Here is a 22,585-nt window from a genome sequence, read left to right on the forward strand (position 1 = left end):
GGAACTTGGGTTGGCTATGGCCTCTCCCATCAGAGCTCCAGGTCCTCCCTCGGACCTGCCTCCAACTCCTGGCAGCAGTAGGGGTACCTGGCATCTCGTGGTGCCATCCACGCCAGATGCTGCTCTCCGACCTCTTGTTGGTCACCGACGCCCTGGCAGCGGTTGCCAGGACTCCATTACTGATCCCCAGAGCATTGCTGCTGATTCCTGGATGCTTGATGCAGGTCGCCAGGGTCCTGGCACCGATCCCTGGAGCCACAGTGTCAGTCAGTTGCCGGAGTACCATTGCGATCCCCAGATGCTTGGCACCAATCGACAGTCCCAGTACCACTCCCTGTTACCGAGACACCGCACCTACCAACACATTAAAGAGGTGGAAATGAGGTCTGCATTGCCATGGTCCCCAGAAGAGGACCCCTTGGATTCAAAAGGGGAGGAGGTCATTTAGCAATCAAGTGAACCCAGCCATGACTGCAGGTGTTCCCTCTGGTCTCACCATCGTGCCTGAACCATAGCAATTTTGGAACCTTTGGGGATTCCCTTCTATCCCAGGGTCACAGGTGCAGCAGTCAATCTCAGGAACATCTGAGAGACACTCAGCAATAGTGTTGCACCCACTCCCAGACTTAGATGAGGAACCAGACAAAGCTGCAGGGGCTTCAGCCTTACCACTTGAAGAGTCCACCCTGATTGCAGAACAGTCTCCCATTCCACCCGTAACTGCGTCGTCGTCATCATTGCCTGAGAAGGCAATAGCAGGTCCTTCTGCCAAGGTCCTGCAGGATGACTTTAGGGTGCACCAGGTGCTACTCAAGGGTAGCTGCGAATTGGGCTTGGTGGTGAAAGAGCTAAAGGAGCCTGCTGATGTGCTCTTTCACATTTTGGCAGCAGCAGTCCCTTCTAGAGTGGCCCTTCCCGTCCATGAGGGAGTTGTTAAACTTGTCAAGGTCTTATGGCAAATCCCCTCTTCTCTGCCCCCTACATTTAAAAGGGTCAAGAAAAAATATTAAGTGCCTGCTAAGGGATTTGAATATCTGTACTCCCATCCATTCCTGGGGTCTTTGGTAGCATCAGCACCAATGACAGAGACAGGCAGGGGCAGTCAACCTTAACCCCCAAGAACAAAGATGTGAAGAAACTTGACCTTTTGAACAGAAAAATTTATTCGACTGCTAGCCTCCAGTGCTGCATAACAAACCAGCAGCCCCTGCTGGTGTGATATGACTATAATATAGGGCATTGTATGGCCAAATTCGCTGACTCTTTGCCCCAGGAGTCTAAGCAAGAGTTTGTGGCTATTTTGGAGGGAGCAAATCAGTGGCCTGAGCTTCCCTCCAAGCAGCCTCTGATGCGGCTGACTCAGCAGTCAGAACAATGGCGTCAGCTATCTCTATGCAGAGAGGGCCTCATGGCTACAGTCATTTGGCCTATCTGCAGAAGTACAACAATCCATCCAGGACCTCCCCTTCGATGGTGTGGTGCTGTTCTCTGATCAAATGGACGCCAGACTGCACAGTCTAAAGGATTCCAGGGCCACACTTCGCTCCTTAGGCCTGTACTCTTCATCAGCTTCTAGAAAGCATTTCAGGCCCCAGCAACCATAGTGGTTTGCAGACCAGGCCAGGAGTGAGCCCTGCAAGAAGAAGAATGGGATATTATTGCTATCCAGGTCAACCCCCTGCTGGCGCTTCCTAGTCAGGCTCAAGCCACTAACCATCTGGCGGCAGGCAGGCCTTTTAAGGGTGCGCCTGGGAGCGGTCTAGCAGACTTAACTCAGGATCCAAATCTCCCCTACTCAAACCACCTTTCACCCTGTCTCCCTGCATGGCAGCTATAACATCAGACCAGTGGGTGCTAAGCACATTGCAGTGGGGTACATACACCCTTCAGTTTATTTATTTCAGTGCCTCCTTCTCACTCCATCCCTCTTCAGGGACCCTTCTCATGAGCAACTTCTCATTCAGGAGGTACAAGCTCTCCTACAGGTAGGGGCTATAGAGAGACGTTCCCCCACAAATGAGAGGGAAAGCATTCTACTCCCATTACTTTCTAATCCCAAAGGCCAAAGGAACCCTACAGCCCATATTGGACCTATGTCGCCTCAACAAATATCTCAAGAAGCTGAGTTTCCATATAGTCTCCCTGGCCTCCATCATCCCCTCCCTAGATTCTGGAGATTGGTATGCCCCCCTCAACCTAAAGAATGCATACTTCCATATTTCCATTTTACATGGCCATGGTTCTTAGAGTTTGTGGTGGGAGACCACCACTACCAATTCACAGCCCTCCCATTTGGCCTATCAATAGCACCAAGAGTGGTCACAAAATTTATGGCAGTAGTCGCCGCCTACGTCAGACATCAGGGAATACAAATTTACCTTGATGACTGGCTCATCAAGGATTGGTTGGAAGCTCAGGTCCGGCATAGATCATGGTACTATGGGCTACCTGCAAGAACTAGGCCTGTTGATAAACTAACAGAAATCTATATTAGTACTGGTGCAAAAGATAGTTAATTGGGGCAGTCCTTGACTCTACCTGGGCCAGAGCATTTCTACCATGTTAGAGCTGATCACACAGGTCACAGCTCACCACAGTGAGAGTTTGCCTCAGACTTCTGCATCACATGATAACATGTACCTATGTGGTACAATAAGCAAGACTGTGCCTCAGACCCCTTCAAATGGGGCTAGTGTCGATTTACTCCCTTGCAAGACATAGCCTGGACATGATGCTTACGATCCCGCCTCGAGTACTTGCCTTATTGGTATTGTGGACAAACCCTGCCCACATAGCAAGAGGGGTTCCCTTTACAGCTCCCTGCCTGACTCTCTCCTTGGTATTGAATGCCTCAGTCCTAGGTTGGGGAGCCCACCTTGGCTCCCTCAGGACCCAAGGCCTCTGGTCCGCAGAGGAGCTGACATTACAAAGACATGTCAGAGAGCTCAGGGCAATCCATCTGGCCTGCAAAGTGTTCCTTCCCCAGATGTTGGGAAAGGTAGTATGGGTGTTGACAGACAATATGGTATCAATATATTATGTCAACAAGCAAGGAGGAGCAAGATCCTCTGCCAAGAGACACTCTGTCTATGGGATTTCTGCATGGAACAGGCAATCCACCTCAAAGCTTCATACCTACTGGGGGTCAAGGACACATTGTCAGATCATCTCACAGGTCCTTCTCTTCTCACCACAAATGGTCCCCACCTCTGGAAGATAAACTACCTCTAGGTGCAGGGAATTCCCCAGGTGGACCTATTCGCAACCAGACACAACAGGAAATGTCACCATTTCTGTTCCCTGCAAGGACCTGACAACAGCTTGCTTCCTCATGCATTCCTCTTGCAGTAGTTGGGAGGCCTAATGTATGCTTTCCACTGATCCCGCTCATCCACAAAGTCCTCAAAGATCAAGAGGGACAAAGCGTGAGTCATAATGATTGCTCCAGCATGGCCCATCAACACTGGTTTGGCATGTTGCTAAACCTGATGGTGGCAGCCCCTTGGATACTCCCAGACTATCTGGACTTGATTTCACAGGATCTTTGTCAGCTGTTACTTCTGAACATTGCCTCCTTACATCAGATGGCCTGGATGCTGCATGGCTAAGCCTTGAGGAGCAGGCTTGCTCCACTCAGGTTCAGAAAGTGCCATGACCCACTCTCCTCTTCCGCTCTGAGTTCTGGCAAGAAGGAACTCAGAGTGGGGGGGGCCGGCAGTGCCCTTATACCAGTGCATACACGTGTCACTGCAAAGGGTTCTACAGCCGGCCCTACGGATACCACTGAGGGGAAAATATCTGGGACCAGGCATATGGTGTACACACTCCTAACATGGAATGGACACAAGCAACACATCTTGAAGAACAACCGTTACGGAAGGTTAGTAACCATTTATTTCTATGTTTTTACACAGGTATATTCGTGGGGTAGTAATACCTTTGGCCAACTTGGTCACTTAAATTCTCCAACTACTGTCCCTCGTCTTGCAAAGGTATTCTCTTTGTATTTCTGGATTCCACATCTATTTTACAATGCAGTCTCCTCCCAGAGTCTTAAGGAACTTTGAAAAACTGTTATCTGACTTTCACTCTTATTAAAATCCCCCACAAAAAGCTTTTGGCAGTGCTCTAAAGTAGCAAAACCTTTTGGTGTCCATTTTTCACTCTGATCCCCAGATGACACTATGATAAATGGCAGCAGTGTTGTTTAGAGGGGCACTGTTAAAGTTTAAAAAAAAAATCACTTTTACTTGAGGAAGTTGATATAGATTAAAATCACTACTGAAAAGATTTGTAACATGGGACTTACAAATGGGGAAAGTTATTTTACATTTCTCTGTTTCATTTCTGTTAATAATTGTTTCTTTTCACATTCTGAATGCTCCAATGTTCTGATTTTAAACTCTTATTTGTTTGGAAACAAAAGTTTCCAACACATTTAGTTTTAGATTTTTGTAACATGTCTTTAAAAAAAAAAAAAAAAATGTACATCTTTGGCCAAATCTGAGTTGATACTATTCCTTCAGAGAGATTTTTCAGATCTGTAGTTGATAGCATAACTTGTCTGTCCCCAATTATTTATCTTTATCCCTCAAAGTTCCACTAATCCTCAGACCATAATTTTAAAGATGTTCGTTCATTTTATCCTATTGATTAATTACCATTTTTGTCATTTGTCTATGTATTTCTGGAGATGTTAGTCATGTCTTACACTAGAATAAGTTTTGTTTTGATTGGTTTTAGAAAAAAATCTTTGATCAGATATGTGTATGCAAATGATGAGTTTATGTTCAACCAAATGACTTGTCTGTGCCTTTTGATATTTTCCTGACTGAATGAAACATTGCCAAGTTCTGCAGCTCTCCTACAGACTAATAGCCAGGAACTTAAAGGCTGTCTTTTATGCTCTTGGTTCAGATACTGCTCTCTCTATATAAATTCCATCTTCATATTTATCTATATGTTTGTTCTTAAATTACAAAGAAAATGAATTTTACAAAGCGTCAGCCATAGGGTACAACAATTGAGACACACCAGATATTCAATAGGACACAGGAATTTTACTTGTTAAGGAGACCGATGCCTGTCTAAAGAATGTCAGGTCTTGCAGGATTGTTATTGGTAGTCAGACCTCTTACTTTTGTGTAGAAACAAATCATGTGTGAGATTGAGGCTCCCTTCTCTGATAAGATGGTGGATACTAATTTTTTTTCTCCCAAACTACAGGTGTGTGATGATGGTGGAGTTTGGAGCACAGCAGCAGGACCAGATTATTCCCTCTTCTTAGTGGATGGAGAAGATTTCCAGCCTGGATTATATTACAGTGGTCAAGAGGAGACCAGGGAAAATGATTCACCTGGAAATAGCTGTACTAAGAATCCAACTCTCTTGGTAGCCTGTAGTAAGGTGAGTACTCCTAGTTCCTTCTGTTCAGTGTAGGTAGTACTGATGCTTCTTTGAGATGGTTCAGTGTTTTTTCTTAAGAAGCCCTTCTAAATTTAACTAAATGGGAATTAAAAGTAGAGATCTGAAACATTGTCACTATATGTAGCTGAATCTGAGTTAGTATTGGTAGAATTCCACAGTAAGTCATCCGAGGTCATGCTGACGTTGTAGTGAGGAATCTTGTTTGCTAGAATCAAGAGTTAACTAATAGAGTAGGGGTAATATTGCACCCTTGATGATACAACTTGAGGTAAACACCATAATCAAGATTAATACTACTCCTACTCAATCAGTTAACTCGTATCTTCCATGTCAAAAAGGGAGCCAATTGATATAGCTCTGAAAAGAGAAAAATAGAAAAGCGTGCCTCCCAAACTCTTTTTTTTTTTTTTCCCAATCTTTTTCTTCCTTCCTATCCTAAGAAGAAATAGCCTGTTTAGTTGAGAGGTTTGTTTTTCTGGGGATGGAATGTGTTGTGTATGCATGAAGCAATTGAGGGAAAGCGAAGTGGAAGAAACATTTTTGCAGTTTTTGAAAGTAGCTGAATTCATGGTCAATATCTCTTGTATGAGTGACAGCTGCATGGGTTAAGGGTCATCACTTATTGCCTTCTAGGCCCTATTGACACTATCAAAATTACCAGTGGTTGACAATGAATGTTAAATATGGATTCCTCACTTCCTCCTCCCCATCATTCTGCAATCAGACAGCATTGAAAATGGGTTGGTTGCCAGCATAGATGGGCGGGGAAGAAGGGGAATACATAGCTGATATCCACTGTCAAATAATGGATCACTTTCTTAATAATAGATACACTTTGGGACATCAAGTTATTTAGTACCAGTAAAGATCCTAATCTGTCAGTCTAGATTTTTATACTGTGCTTATCATCTTAGTATCCTAAAACAAAATGGAAAGTAATCTGTTAAAGCAGTTTCTATTTTTTCCTTCAGTTAGGGTACATAAGCAGTGTGACAGCAGGTGGGAGCAACTGTTTGGCTTTGGTGGACAGAAACATTATGGGATATATTGCAAGCTTGCACGAGTTGGCTTCTACAGAGAGAAGGTTCTATTGCAAACTGAGTGAGATCAAATCTCAGGTCCTCAGACCCCTTCTAGGTTTAGGTAAGATAATTCCTTGTATCAATTATTGTATCTTTACTTCCCATGAAATATATTTATGTTCTACATAAATAAAAACTTACTCAGAGTGCGTGCGTGCACATACTTCCCCAACTTTGGTACTGAAACATAGCTGCAGTTCAATGTCTCTTGCTGCTAGTGAAATGCAGATATTACTTATAATAAATAGGTGTTCCAACTTAAGGAATTGCATGGATCGTGGACTCTAATTGATCTGAAAATATTCACTAGGTGATGGCATTCTTTGAAATAAAAACTCAAATAGCAGATAAAGTGCCTAGATTAATTCCCATGATTAATATACCTGTGTTACTGTTCTCTTGCAAATGTATGTTATATTGCTTTCTTGTTTTGTTACAGAGAACTTGGGCACTGCAACTATAGTCCAGCTGTTGCAGGATATGGCAAGCAGGTTCAGCAAGCTGTGTTATCTGATTGGTCAACATGGAGCCTCTCTGAGTAGTTTTCTTCACGGGATAAAGGAGACAAACAGCTTGGCCATCCTGAAGCATTCTAGTCTATTCCTTGATAGTTATACAGAGCAAGTATCAAATTCTGTTTCATATTGAGTGTCTGCCAAGCATGCTGTCGAGCAGAACAGCTTTAATCAGAGGAGAATAGATCATAGGGAGACTGGCATGAGGAAACCTCAGTTGCCAAGCAGCATGCTAATGTTATGCAAATTGATGTCTTGCAATATAAGGGCCGGTCTCTACTGCAAACTTACATTGGCATAGCTTACGTATTTCAAGAATGTAAAAAATCCACACCACTCAGAGATGCAGCTATGCTGACCTAAACTCTGGTGTGTAGGCAGTGCATTCTTCCATTGACCTAGCTGCTGTCTCTGAGGGAGGTAGATTAGCTATAGCAATGGGAGAACCCCTCCCATTGCTATAGCTAATGTCTACATGAAGCACTAAACAGCACAACTGCAGTTGTGCCTCTGTAGCGTTTTAAGTATAGACATACCCCAACTCAAATAATTCGCAATATCATTTTTTTTAAAAAGAGCCCTTCTTGTGTTAAACTACAGATTTCAAGCCCTTTGCCTATATGGTGGACTACATTTTTGATAGTTAAAAATATAGTGGTTCACTTATTCACACTTGATTGTCTGCTGCACATACATCTGTAGGAAGTAACATTGCAAGGAAGTTTATTACAGAACAATTTATCTCTCGTATCCATATAGTGCATATACTTGTACTATAATGGGTCTTGCCAGATAATCTGAATGATCTCTTTTGGAGGAAATTCAGTGTCAGAGGCTATTACACAATTATTTTTTAAGTTGCCTGGTACAAGAGCAATACTTAACTATGTGTACACACTGAATAACTACCTAAAATCTTATACCCAAAGTTGCAGCCATTCTAGTTTCTAGAATAATTATTTTTACTTATTAGTCCCTAACCCCCTCTCTTTTTTCAATGCACTCACCATGGTATCAGTCATACAACAATAACATCAAATATGCAGTCTTCTGTATTTTTCTTGCATGTTCCATTAGTTGAACTCCTTACTTCATCTTCCTTGATTTAAAAATTATATTTAATTATTAAAGATTCCCATCTGGCAACTGACTGTACAGGAGTACATTCTCAGAGAGATCCCCATTTGAAATCCCATGATTTCTGCATTTGTGCAGATGGCTGCCCACATAGAATTGCTGGGATTTTTTGGCCTTGAAGTCTGATATTGCACCCTTAATTTGTGCATTTTAAAGGTGACACCCAGTAAGGTCAGCTTCAGCCAAAAGTTTTAACTGCCCAATGATTGTAATTTTATGTAGGCAATTGTGACTCTAGATCAGAAATAGACCATAGACTTACAACACCAGTAAATGGTTGAATTTAATTTATTATTGATCCGTTTCCAAGTGGATAGGTGTCTGTTACAACCCACCACAGTTGACATTCCTGCCTCTCTGCCAAGATCATTGAAAAATCTTGCGCAAAAAATGTGTCCTGTTTTCAGCCTGTTCTGTCCTGTTACAGGTGAGTATTGGCGCACACTGGAGAACTCTAAGGCAGTGGTTCTCAACCTTTCCAGACAACTGTACCCCTTTCAGGAGTCTGATTTGTCTTGTGTACCCGTTTCACCTCACTTAAAAACTAATTGCTTACAAAATCAGACCTAAAAATACAAAAGCGTCACAGCCCACTACTGAAAAATTGCTCATTTTTAGCATATAGTTAAAAAAATAAATCAATTGGAATATAAATATTATACTTATATTTCAGCATAGTTAATAGAGTGGTATAAAGTCATTGTCTATATGAAATTTTAGTTTGTACTGACTTTGCTAGTGCTTTTTATGTAGCCTGTTGTAAAACTCTGCAAATATCTAAATGAGTTGATTTACCCCCGGAAGACCTCTGTGTACCCCTGGTTGAGAACCACTGCTCTAAAGGAACACTGTGTTACAGTTGCCTGTTTGTGGCTAAACTTCAGTCTGCAGAGTGGTCAGTCCATCCCCTTTCATAAGTGAGTCATACAAACAATAATACATTTTAAAACAAAAGTAATTGGAATAATGACTTTTATCCTTCCCTCTCTTGATGTCTGAGATGACAATTTCATATTTGCATGCAACAGTAAATGATATTTGGTTTTTCTTAATGAGCTGAACTGGCAGTACGAGCAGATGTGTTTTCCTGAGCAAAAATCTGTATTTAAAAAAAAACAACAAAAAAACCCAATCATGCATAAATACATCCCATAAGTCAGCAACAGACATCTCACCACCATCTCTGTTCCTGTCTGTTCCAGATACAATTTTTCCTGTGACTTGGTTTCCAGAGTTGGTTCATACTATTAGTTAGGTTTGATTAGTTAGTTGCTTCCCACATTAATGACTGACAAGGGGTGCTGCTTCTGGTGGGGGGGGAGTGGGGGGTCTTGGTTTTCTCTTCCTATTTTTTCTCCTCATCTGAGATCTCTGCATATCTTTTCTTAGTCTCCTCTTGCTTTTCATCTCCTGTCTGCTGCTATTTTCTCACTGTGGTCTCTCTCTTCAGCTCCTTAGTGCTTTCCTTCATCCTCCTCTGCATATTTCTCCATCCTTTTCTACTCTTTATAGGTTCTTTATACTTCACTCATCACAGTAGTAGCTGAGTGCCTTCTAGTAGTGCATTAAGCAACGTGGCTGGTATCTGTCATATGTTCTGTACTCTTCTCTCCCAGGTGGAGAAGTTCGTTTGGATTTTATTTTTTATAGATGTACACATGTTGCTGTGTATTCATGTTGGAGAAGACAAGGTCAAAGGCATGCACCTTGTACTTAGAACAGACAATGGTGAAGTTTGTGATGGCCCTTGGTTCCTATGGGATGGCTCTCGTCTGTGGCCTCAGACTCTGCTGCACTTGCTACTTCTCAGCCAGTATTTCTGTGCTGCTTTCTTAAAGCCATTTTTAAAGGTTTCTCTTTTCCCATAGTGAGTCTTTCAAGTGCTGTTCTGTAGAGACTACTTTCTTCCGGTGCATGTTGCAATGTTTAGAGTTTGGTGTTACTGACTGTTGCGGTAGAAACATTGAACATGAACTGATGTATTAGATAAGTGGAGGAATTGAGGTTCACATTTCTGAAAGTGTATTCATTTGTGACTTTTTTTTTTCTTCCCCAAGTCTACAGATTGTTTCTGATCTGAGGTTTGAAAGAGACCTTAAACTCTTTTGAATTATCCTTGATTGTTATACTACAGCATTGCTAATAGTAATACTTTTGTCACTATAAGAATGATAGACATGGAAAAGAGGGACTGGCCTGTTGTCAGCCAGATTGGGGGTTAAGGATCAATTATTCTTTGGCTTTGGTTTAAATCCTATCTTCTTGGTTCTTTGCCAGTTTGTTCTGTCTCCCTCAGCAGGAGCTTGTTAGCTTCAGGCCTCCCACTTTGCAGAGCAGTTTTACCCCCTAAAAAGGACAAATCAGGCAACTTGATTGCTAAATTAGCCTTTAGAGTTTTCTGATAATTAGCGCCTTCTTTTCTGAAATGTCTCAGCAGAGCTCCTTCATTGTAGGTAGAGTCCTCAAATGACTGAGAGAACAATTACAAAGCACAAAGGCCAGAACAGCACCTCAGAAAGTGCACACACTGAATACTCCAGTTTATATATTGAGTGAGACGTGTGCCTTTTTAAAAGTAGTGCAGTCAAAGCAGCACTACTAGAGACAAGCTCCTTCTCAACCAGGCCTCACTCAAGTTGGAGAACAATGGAGCCCTCTTCAGTCCCTAGGATCATTGGTACAGCAGATGTTTCAACATCTTTTCTACCCTTACTCCTCCACCCAAACGACAGGAGAGTGCAGCTGGATCTTATACCTCACAAAACTATTGATTATGGCAGACATTTTGGTGGCCTGCCCGGCCTTTCTTGCAATTGGTGGGGAAAACCAAGATTAAGAGTATTTAGGAAGGCTTCAGTTACTTCAGAGGCCTCAACTCTATTTGTCTTAGGAGAAACAGGGAGGGTTTGTGTCGGTAGAAATTGCTTCTTACTGTCTCACTTCCTTTCTTAAGGGCTTTTCTAAACATAGAAGTTTTATATTGCTTTAACTATATTGGTATAGTTAAAGCTATACAGCCCCCTTAGTGTGGCCATGGTTATATCAATATAAAGGTGACATACTGGTATAGTTTATTCCCATATGGGAAGGGGAATAACTATACTGGTATGTCACCTGTATACTGAATAAGTGTATCCCCACTATGGCTTTTAAAGTGGTTCTACTTTTTTCCCCCCCCCTAAAGAAATGGTTGCTGTACTAGCAAAAATCTTAATTGTAGACCAAGCCTAAATCTGTAATTGACTTGGGACCAACTGCGTACTATTTGATGCCTTCCTAGGTGCAGTCCATAAGTATGTATCTGTTTAAGGGGTCTTTAGAAATTGGGAATTTTTCCTTCCCCTCCCATTTTTTTTAGTGTTTGATGATGACCTATGGAGCTTTGACCTGTGGAGCTTTTTAAAAGTTTTGCTTCATTTTTGCCATAGAAATCTCAGGAATGTTGTCCTTAACAATATTCTTTGTTCCAAATGTTCGCTGGCCACTAAAGTTACACCCATTTTAACAAAAACAAACAGTTCTAAATAGTAAGATTAAAAATGCCTTTCCTCTCAATTCCTGTGATGTCATAATTTCATTAGTTCTTCAGTCCCCATAGAATCTCCTACAGTAGATTAAACCTAATTTTCTCAATTCTTTTCAAGTTTTCTTTATAAATCCTAAAAACAATCACAAGCCCAGGTTATTTTTCTTTCCAGGTGATTTTTTAAAAAGTTTTTTGCTTAGTGCTTCGAAGGTAGGGGTTTTCATTCTGCGCTCAGATATAAATCCCCAGGCTCCTATCCCTGATCCTCAGGAAAACCAAAATTGTCCTCATTGATCTGGATGAATATTTTTGTCTATCTGTACAGAAATGGAATTTCTCCTTGACTGTAGAGCTGTATGTCTCTAAACATAAACAGTCTTGGACTTCTTTTGTTTGTTTAAAAAGCAGCATTGATACTTAGTCCATCATTTTTTAGTTCATCTTCTTTTTTCTCTCCAAAAGACAGAGTCTTGCAAGGCACTAGTCTGAGAGAATAAGGGTATGTCTACACTGTGGAATAAATTAAATCGAATTCACATTGACCTTCACCTGCTGCAGAGCTGCAGAATTGGAATGTGTGATCAACCATGCTCACTGCGCCAGGGGATTGCGTCCCCAACATCCACACTTACGTTGGCAATCAAAGCAGTGCACTGGGGGTAGCTATCCTACAGTGCAACTATCCGCAGGAGCGTTTGGGGAGGTTTTCGTCCCAAAATATCTTCCTTCCCCCTCCCTTGCCCCAGTCCAAACAAACAGATGTTTGCCTTTTTGTGCCATTTTTTTCAAACACTTCACTGTGCTGCATGCACACCATTGCTTGACAAGAATGTAGCCTGCTCAGCTCTGCACTATTATTGTGAGCATCACAAACACCTCATGACTTATTCTACAGTATTTTCAGGAGCAAAACAGGAGCTGCAGCGCTGAAAATTGCGATGTTACTGAGGCAGCCTTGCTATAAGCCATAGAACAAAACAGTTCCCGTTTTGTTGCGGGCTGTCGTGCACCATCTGCAGTCGGTGGAGCACCGCTTCTTGTCCTGTGAAACAAGCAGTGACTGGTGGGATCACATTGTTATGAAGGTGTGGGATGATGAGCAGTGGCTGTAGAACTTTCATATGTGAAAGGTCACTTTCTTGGAACTTTGCAGAGAGCTCTCTTCAGCCCTGAAACGCATGAATACTTGCTTGACATCTGCTCTGACAGTGGAGAAGCAAGTGGCCATCACTCTGTGGAAGCTAGCAATGGCAGACTGCTACCGGTCAGTTGGGAATCAGTTCAGAGTTAGCAAATCCACTGTGGGAGCAGCTGTGATACAAGTGTGCAGTGCCATTAATTGACTTCTGCTAAGAAGGGTAATGACTTTGGGAAACATAGAGGGCATAGTGGAAGGCTTTTTTGCAATGGGGTTCCCTAACTGTAGGGGGGCCATAGATATCGCACACATCCCTTTCTTAGCACCGGACCACCTTGCCCCACCCAGTACATAAATCAGAAGGGATACTTTTCAATGGTGTTGCAGGTCCTTGTGGATCACAGGGGATGCTTCAATGTGGGGTGGTCTGGAAAGGTGCTTGATGCATGCATCTTTAGGAACTCAGGTCTGTTAAAAAAGATGCAGGCAGGCTCTTTCTTTCCTGACCAGAAAATAAATATTGGCGATGTTGAAATGCCAATCGTGATCTTGGGGGATCCTGCCTATCCTGTGCTCCCCTGGCTAATGTAGCCTACACCGGGCCCCTGGACAAGTGAGAAGGAGCGTTTCAATAATAGGTTCAGCAAGTGCAGAATGATGGTGGAATGTGCATTTGGCTGTTTAAAGGCATGCAGTTTGCTCACTAGGTTAGACCTCAGTGAAAGAAACATCCTGATAGTTATCTCTACCTACTGTGTGCTCCATAATGTGTGTGAGACAAAGGGGGAGAAGTTCCCATTGGATGGGGTTGTGGAGGCAGATAGGCTGGCTGCCAATTTTGAGCAGCCAGATGGCACTGCAATGCTGAGAGCCAATTGTGGAGCGCTGCACCTCAAGGAAGCATTGAAAAACCACTTTTGCAATGAGACACAACGGTAATGTGCGTCGCTTTTCTGTGCTGTGCTTTCACTTCACATCCCCTACCCATCCCCACTGATAGTTTCCCCCACATACACACTCCCCCTCCATTTATTCCCTTCTTATCAATAAATAAACCATAATGATTTGTGACAGTGCTATTTTATTGGTGATCCTTCACAGAGGGGGGAAAAGGAAGATAATTTAACGTTCTGCATGCATTATATGGGGGCTGAGAGGACACAGAGTCCAGTTTGGCTGTGCACACAGGAAAGAATCTCACATTCCTACCCCTTAAAGGGGCTGCTGCCTCTTTCTGCTCCCCTCAACTGGCACCGAGTGGAGCACATACTGCACCCTGCTCAACCTCCTCCTAGACGATTTGGGAGTGGGGACTAGTAAAGAGTGTGTTAGGTCTTGAGTTTTGCAGGGGGTGCAGAGGGAGTCTCTCTCCTGCTGCTGAGCTTCCTGAAGCTCAACCAGATGCTTCAACATGTCTGACTAATCACGGATTATACGCAGCGTCTCATCTTGTGTTGAACGCTCATACTCCTGTGCTGCCTTTCTGTTGTCCATGTTGAAGTTCAGTTTATCTGATAATGAAATCCTCCATGCTTTTAGCTCTGTGTCAGCAGACCTGGAGATGTTCGTTATCTCATTGAACATGTCATCCTGAAACTTTGGGGTGTGTTTTTTTTTTTTTTTTTTTTTTTTTTGTTTTTGTTTTTTTTAACCTTATCTGCAGCAGGTGCTCTGTAGAAATATGAGATGGTGTGTTGAAGGTCACATTGTCCACTCTAAGGGAAGCAAAGCACAAGGTACCCATAGTTAACTTGTCCTATGGACAAAAAGCAGTGTTGCAATGTAAAAATAACTCCCCTGACCATTCCCAAGGAAAGGCTAGAACCGCATATCATTTTATCACTATTGCAGGGGTCGGAGTGCCATTCCAGTCATGGTAAGTAAGGGGCTAGTGCATCTATTTTAGGGAAATCCCGGTGCCTATGCTGCACAAGTCCATGCTTCCCCAAGCAGCATATATTTGGGGCTCCCATTGTCCTCTGTATATCAGTCTTTTAAGAGGCAGTGGAAGTGGAGTGGAGTGGGTAGGGGTTAACCATCTCTGGAGGGAAAAAAATGGGCACATGTTTGCGGATTCCTGAGCCCATAGCAATAACGTCCCACTTATGGACTTGCGGTGTGCTGAACCAAGAAACCAGCCCTGGCTGTGGAATAACACACATTTAAAAAAAAAAAAAAAGTGTAGGGTGGGTAATGTAAACCTGTGCCATCTTCCCTAGGTAACCACAAGTGATATCGGTCAGCTGAAGGTCACACAGGCGGAAAGGGAGAATTTACTGTGAGCATCTGGCTACAGGCCTGGCCCTTATGCCACTGTACTGTGTTCCATGATGATGCCTGCACAATTAATAATAGAATGGTGCGGGAAAGTGTCCTATCAGTGGAAAAAATAAGGCTGCCCTCCTAAGAAACCTGCAAAGGATTGAAGAGTACCTGCATGAAAGCTTTCTGGAGATATCCATGGAGTATTCTCTGAGCATCGCTCTGCACCTAAATAATTTTTTCCAGGGTGAAACCAATACTTACGCACACCAACTACAAGAAAGCACAGCCTCACCACCACACACCACTTTTTTCCACTTGTATAAGATTCTGGGCTGGGGATATAACCAAAGAAATACAATTTGCAGTGCATACTCACCAGATGTACCTTCCCCGGCATCCCAGTCAGTCACAGTTTCCTGCATCCAGCTGGGCTGCTCCTGTGTAGCAAACCACTTCTGGCTTTCAGGGAGAAGGGATGCCCCACTTGCCTGCATTCTGTTCTCCTCCTTGTCCACACACTCATCCTCATTCATCCTGGCCTCAGATTTCCCCAAGTATCTATGCTGCGTGGTGGCATAGTGGTTGGGTCTCCACTGAGAATTACATGGGGCTCCTCAGAAAAGCGGCATGTTTCAGGTGACAAACCAGAATGACTGTTAGCTTTCCAAGTTTTTTGATATGCCTGCCTCAGCTCTTTGTTCTTAACATGGCACTGCTGTGTGTCCCTGTTGTTCCCCTTCTCCAACACGCCTCAAGGTATCTTCTTGTAGATATCCAAATTGCTTTTGCTGGCTTGGAGCTGAGCAAGAACAGACTCTTCGCCTCACAGACTGATGAGAGCCAAGACCTCAGGTCTCCAGGCTGGGGTGTGCAGTCGCCTTGATCCATTTTGCTGGCAAGCTTTCTCCAGGCTGACCTAACAGGAAATGGGAATTCAAAATTTCCCAGGGCTCGAGAGGAGGGGCTGTTTCCTGTTTATGTAGTACGGTGCAGCAGTGCGCGAATGTCCAGAGTGGTCACAACAGAACATTATGGGATAGCTCCCAGAGGCCAATGACATTGCTTCACGTTGCATTCTGCCTACACTGCCTCTCATTCGACCCATACAATTCGATTTCAGCACTATGTGACTTGCTGAAGTGGTTTTAGTAAGACGAATTTTACCATGATTTAGGTTGACATAAGCCATGTTCCGTCGACCTACACTGTCTGTGTAGACCAAGCCTAAGAGGGCTCATAGTTCAAGATCTTCATCCAGCAGTCATGAAGATCCAGACTAAATGTTTTCTTTCTACAGAAGTTCCCCTATTGCCTTTTTGAAGAAAGAACGTGTTCGGAGTCTGAACCTGAAGGTTTGGAGGACAAGTTTGATGACAAGTTGTTGAATATTTCATGCTCATATTATTAGTAAAATAGTCAGTCATCGATACGTTCAACATCCAGCCTGAAGGAGCGCAAGAGAAAGAAAAGATGATAAAAGAAGGGGGAAAAACTAGCAAAAAACCTAAATCATTGTATAGGAACATATACCCGTTTCATAGATACCTAGACATTGGGAAATTCAAATTCCTACAGCAAAGTAACAGCTGCATTGCACTAAAAGCTAAATTGTTACTTTGGAATGCAATGTACATGATGTTGAATGTGGCTGAGTTAAGTTAGTTATGGAAACCTTGACCTTGGAGCTGTATTATAGTTGAGAATTTAAATGTGCAAACATAGCTTTTTCAATTAATGCATTATATTTAGGAGAGAACCTGACCTAAAAGTACCTTATGAGCACTCTTGTAATAAAGTAGGTATTAAAAATCTCTTTGGTAAAAATGCTGAGAGATACAAGTATTCACTGCTGTTCTCCCCAGAGATTTTAAAAGGTAGTTTTTAATTTGAAAATGAGGTTTGTTTTTTCTTGTCTTTCTAGGTATTGCACATCTGTAACAAACTTTATGGTGATGGGAGGATTCATGCTGCTTGCAAAGCCAGCAATGTAAGTAAAGCTTTTCTAGTGTGTTTGTTTTCTTAATCAGCAAAGACTTACTTTGTTGTGTTGACATAAATGTATGTTAATGGATATACAAACAATTTTTCCTAGCTTCACTCACATGATCTCTCAGGATGTTTGGGTGCCATAATTTCTTTTCCATATAGTGAAGAGAAATTTCTTTGTACCTGATCTCAGCTATGATATATTATCCCTTTATAAATATGAGTGAAAGTAGTTTAGTTGTTAAGTCTGATTTTCTTTTAAAGGTGAAGAGAATAAACAAAAATTGACTAACATTATTTTACTTTTTTAAAAAAGTTTGTCAAATCGTGGTTCGTGAGAGCTTAGCTGGAGGCTGTCTTCATTCATTCACAGTGCCTATAAATATGATCCTTGTATATGTTACTCCGAAGTAAATCCATGGCAGCTAACTTTCTTCAAGACTTAATAAACTCAGATAGTACTCCTTCTAACTGATCTTAATTGTTAATTTTGCAGTATTTAATAGTACAGCATCTTGAGGCAACTCTTATTAAGAACATTATATTACTCTTTTAATGTTTTCCTGTTCTTGTCAAGGAGAACAGTTTCCCTTGTTTGAGTGGACTAGAAGGAAGAGTAATTTTACTTTAGTCTCCATAGTCTTAGTCCTCTGAAGCGGCTCTGCATGATATCACTGATATTTAGTGTTTGTTTATTCTTTAAAATGCTGTTTATCTGTTGAATAACTGAAAATGACAGTTAATCTCTCAGTCAATTAACAGAATGAACAGCCTAATATATCTTTTGGCTCTCTTCATTCTCTGGAAAAGCTGTTGCAATTTGGGGGTTGTTAGCTTGTGTCTAAGGAGAGTTGCAAACTTGCAAAGGTTTTGTGTCCCAATTCTTCCATTGATATGGGAGCAACTCAGTTACAGTTGTCCATCCTCTGGTGTATAAAGCACCATATAAACCATGTCTGTGTTACTTCCTTTTGAAGTGTCCTAGGAGCCAATGCAAAGAATTCTAGGGTGCATCTGAGGACCATATGTGACTTGCTAAAAGTGAAATCATTTAATGGAAAAGGGTTCGGAACCATTTACCTATGCATTGATCCATTTTTTTTTAATGGTAAAGAATTGCAAGCTCTAAATTCAAATTCCCAGTACTAGCAAAATTTCTGGGACCAGCTATGGATCCACATCTAATGCTGATAATTGCAGATTCTGGAACTACTCATCACACTGAATTCTTTACATCAAGTGTCACTGTCGGTAGTGACAGCTTCTAATCCTGATATTAAAGTTTCATTCAATGGCTAACACTTTTTGAGGTTCTGAAACTTCAGGGAGGAAATGTGTTTTAGGAATTTGATTTGTTACTTGTAACAAAAAGCAAGAAGGTTTCTCTGCAGATAATGATTGTCTTTAGAATGAATAATTCATTCTGTGAGAGCTTTTCAGCAGGATACCGTCTCTGTTAATGGTTGATGTCCGTTGATCTCCTATGGATATTTCCCAATATGGACATTTTAGAAGTAGTCAAACTAGACTCTTGGGTATTTCCTTTCTATTATCACTTGATACCTCTTCAGAGCCTTCCATGTGAGGATCTCAAAGCACTTTAAAAATGCAAATTATCCAGATGGTTAGTCTTGTGACTAAGAAAAGCAGTCTTATCTCCAAAGAAGGCTTTTTTCCTTTATGCTTATTGAACAAGAAGACTCATAAATCTCATGGGCAGAACTAGGTAAGGTATATTCATTTGATATTTGTGAGGAAGCATCTTGCTAATCATGTAGAACTCTTAGGTGTCCTGCTGTGCAACTCTGCAAGCTGGTTCTTTGTTCTCTATTGCTTTCCTTCTCAGCTTACTTGATGCTCACAGAAATCCCTGTTCAAACACCTATCTGAATAACTGCCTCAGTATGTATGTGTCGTGTCATGTCATGTCGTTCATATACATGCACAGAACTGTGGTGAAAGAGAGAAGTGGAGTTGTTTTTTGTGAAGAAATCCTGTTCTTGCTCCCAAATGTAGTATTCTCATAACTATTTTCATCCTCTTATCTGAACTAAAATAATCCTCCATTTAGGAAATCAGGCTGAGGATTGAATCGATTCCTTGTGTATCTTTGAGGTAGGATGTGAATTTTTTTTTTTTTTTTCTCCTAGCAGAGGGAAAAGGCTGTTCAACTTCCTTGAATAACAGTGGTGGGGAACAGAATACTCAAATGTGTTTAGGGAGTTATGTTGGATGAAAGCTAGGAACTTTTTCACTGAACTTTGTTATGCAAATCACTTTCCACAGTGTTAGAGACACATTAGCCTTAACAGGTGGTATGGAAACCCATTCTCTGTCTCTATCTTCACCTGGCTAGTTGGGGACCTAATAAAAATAGGCAAATAGTTACCTAGTTTCCTCCTTGGAGAGTATCCCTTCCTTCAGCAAATCTGCTCACATATGAACAGTCACTAAATTATCTGACAGTCAGCAAACAAATCCAGTACTGAATTTAGCATAGAGCTATGTTACTATGTTATAACTAAATCTCCTTAACTTCAGTACTGGACTTGTTTGCTGGTTTGATATAAGCCCAAAAGGAGCGCTCTTTAATAGTACCCATGCTCATGCATGCAAAGCATTACTAAGACTTTGTCATCTGTCATTCTTCTTTCACCTTTAGTGACTTCTTAGGTAAAAACCAGGAGCTGTTACAAGATCTATCTGAGATGAAGGAGGAAAGCATACAGTTGGTGGAAGTGCTGAATACCTTGTTTTTCTTGCCAATCAGACGACTTCATAACTATGCTAGAGTTTTGCTAAAGCTTGCTACGTGTTTTGAAGTGGTAAGCAGTCTTGTCACATATAAAACTTAATGGGTTGGAGATTTTTGGGGATTGCATGTTTTTTTTTTAAATTACACAGTGGTATCACCAAACCATGAAATCACTACACTAAAGTTTCTAATAAGGCTATACTTAAAATAATTTGATTAAAACCCTTATCTCTTCTTTAGGTTTATAAGTAGGCTTAGGTGGGCTTCAATTTTAATCACTATGTCAGTACACATTGTTATGCTTATAAAATAACAGCAGGATCTTATTCAGGGGGACAAGGCAATATGCCACGTTTATTGTGAATACAAAGATTTAAAAAAATAATTGCCTGCATGCACGCGCATGCATGCGCACACATGGTTCTACAAAGATGAGGTATAGTTACCAGCCTCAGTTGCTCGTGTTAGTCCACTGGCTAGGTGGCTAAGACATAAGGGAGGGAGCAGGGGTCTATTGGTGTGCACAGATGCTCCTGAAGGATGATAAAACCAAACCCAAAGTTTTGAATTTTTTTTTTTTTTTTAAATGGGGGGAAGCTCTTATGCCATTCTATAGGTTTTGCTTTGTTATGCTGCATTTGCATTCTGGTGTTATTAATTACCCATGTTTTGCAAGCATGACCATTGTTGTCTTTTATAGTTTATTTTGTTTTTGTTTTTTGAGGTGGATCCCAGGGTCATCAGGGTGGGCAGTCTTCAGCCATCTGGGTCATGAAAGTTGTTTTTACTCTTTTGAAAATTTGAGGCTGGTGCCTTTTTTGTTACTTTTCGGTTTTACATACACGCATTACTCATTTATTTACATTTTAATTTTTTAACATTTATTTAAAACTTGTAACTGGAAGACACAAGTGTCTTTCAGAAACAATAACTTTTTTTTTTATTTAAAATATTCACTATTACAAAACATTCTTATTTAACATTGATTTTTTTTGTTTTAGAACATTTGTTGTTGTTACTTTAAGCAGTGATCTTAAAACGTGTATTTAATAATAGCAACTGTTTTCACAGAATGATCTTTGGTAACTTTACAAACAGGATAATTAATGACCAGATATTAGTTTTGGACAAACAGATGATGGTTTTAAACAAACTTATTAATAGTGAACAGATTACCCTACATACCCAAAATGCAAAGCCTCACAGAAACTGCTGTGGTGGTTTGTCACCTACCAAAAGAATAAGGATATTTTACATAGAATCAATATAACAGAATCAAGCTTTGGGCCTACAACATGAATTTTCAGCTGACATGCTGAAATCAATGAAAAAATATATTGACTTAGTAACAGTTGACAGGAATGCAGCATTCCCTGCCCCCATTTGTGCCTGGAGGGATTGGGTGTCACTGGCTCTGCTGACATGTAGGGAGCCCTCTGCAGCACCATTGTCATGGCCCTGTTCTCTCACGCCTGTGACAGCAAAGAGGAGGCTGAATCCTGGATGTGGGGAGGCCATCCTGTTTCTGAATGGCTCTGTCTCTGGGCAGGAGCAATTTAGCAATGGGGTAGCCTCCCCCAGAGTTGGGGCTCGTCATCTTCCTCCTGGCCTGGGCTGAGAGTCTCTGCTTTGCTGTGCCAGGACCACAGCCTTCCCCACACCTGCAGGGATTGTGTATCACTGGCAGCACAGGTGAGCCCTCTGCAGCTCTGCTGTAACAGAGGGTCTGTGGACGGAGCCACTCAGCAGCAGGGTGGCCTCCCCTTCAGTTGGGGGCTCATAACTACTAATTCCATTGTGGTTGGTACACATCCTTTGAAAGGGTGCATCTCGCAGAACATTTGTTTTCATTTGTTCCCCTTTAGATATCTCCAGAGTACCAAAAACTACAAGATTCAAGTTCTTCCTATGAGACTCTTGCTGTCCATCTCAGTAGGAAAAGGAAGGAAGCAGAATACACATTGAGCTTCTGGAAGACCTTTCCTGGGAAAATGACGGTATGACAGCTACATTGCTATTGCCACTAGCGTCCCACTGCATGTTTGTATAGGCCTGCTTTGAAGTCACTACTTTCCTCTCCCCACACTTCCCTGCTTTACATGGTTTTGTTTTATTGCAGCTCTCTAATTTTTGCAAGCTTTAACCCCTCATATCCCTGTTTGGCCCTTCCTGTAAACAAACATAACACAAAGAGCACTGAATTTCAGACACATTCAATTACTATCAAGCACATTTTAATCATTTTTAAAATCTTAATTGTAGGATTCCTTGAGGAGACCAGAACGCCGGTTAATCTGTGAAAGCAGTAATCGTGGGTTGTCCCTACAGCATGCTGGCAGATTCTCAGTGAACTGGTTCATTCTTTTTAATGATGCTCTGGTCCATGCTCAGGTGAGTCAACTCCCATAGCTCTCCGAACCGAACTATTTCCACCCCAGCTGGTTGAAAGCATGTGACAATTTTTCCATATGGTGAATCTGCCATCTTAATTCAGGTTTTTATACTGTATCTCACCATGGTGTCAGGACACCTAAAAATGAGAAGAAGTGTTGAAAAGAAAAAAGTTTCCAAAAAGAGTTGAAATAATCTGTATCAAACATAAAAAATATTCATACATCAAGGGCTTCATTATGGCCTTGCAGGTGGAATGACCTGTAGCTGGCACTTCTGGGAACAACTACCTTTCAGGGCACCAGTACTCCGTCTCGGTCTTGTGGCCATTCTCAGCTGTGGGGAGACAAAACTATAAGGGAA

General features: G+C 41.7%; 1 protein-coding gene across 3 annotated transcripts in view; it reads left to right on the forward strand.

Moving 5' to 3' along the window:
* The window catches only part of ALS2 (alsin Rho guanine nucleotide exchange factor ALS2), a 76,087-nt gene that overhangs the window by 18,861 nt on the left and 34,641 nt on the right, over positions 1-22,585 (forward strand). For 2 of the 3 annotated variants that reach the window (XM_067548893.1, XM_067548894.1), the window contains exons 8-15: positions 3,915-3,992; positions 5,227-5,406; positions 6,399-6,570; positions 6,949-7,129; positions 17,012-17,077; positions 19,739-19,901; positions 21,697-21,828; positions 22,094-22,222. In XM_067548893.1, the coding sequence (XP_067404994.1) occupies positions 3,915-3,992; positions 5,227-5,406; positions 6,399-6,570; positions 6,949-7,129; positions 17,012-17,077; positions 19,739-19,901; positions 21,697-21,828; positions 22,094-22,222 (1,101 nt within the window). The remainder of the gene's footprint in view (positions 1-3,914; positions 3,993-5,226; positions 5,407-6,398; positions 6,571-6,948; positions 7,130-17,011; positions 17,078-19,738; positions 19,902-21,696; positions 21,829-22,093; positions 22,223-22,585) is intronic. The other variant, XM_067548895.1, reaches the window with a different exon arrangement.

The sequence above is a fragment of the Emydura macquarii genome, unplaced genomic scaffold (assembly GCF_026122565.2).
Source record: "Emydura macquarii macquarii isolate MOO-44397 ecotype Brisbane River unplaced genomic scaffold, CSIRO-AGI_Emac_v2 contig_1253, whole genome shotgun sequence".
NCBI classification, from domain to species: Eukaryota; Metazoa; Chordata; order Testudines; family Chelidae; genus Emydura; species Emydura macquarii.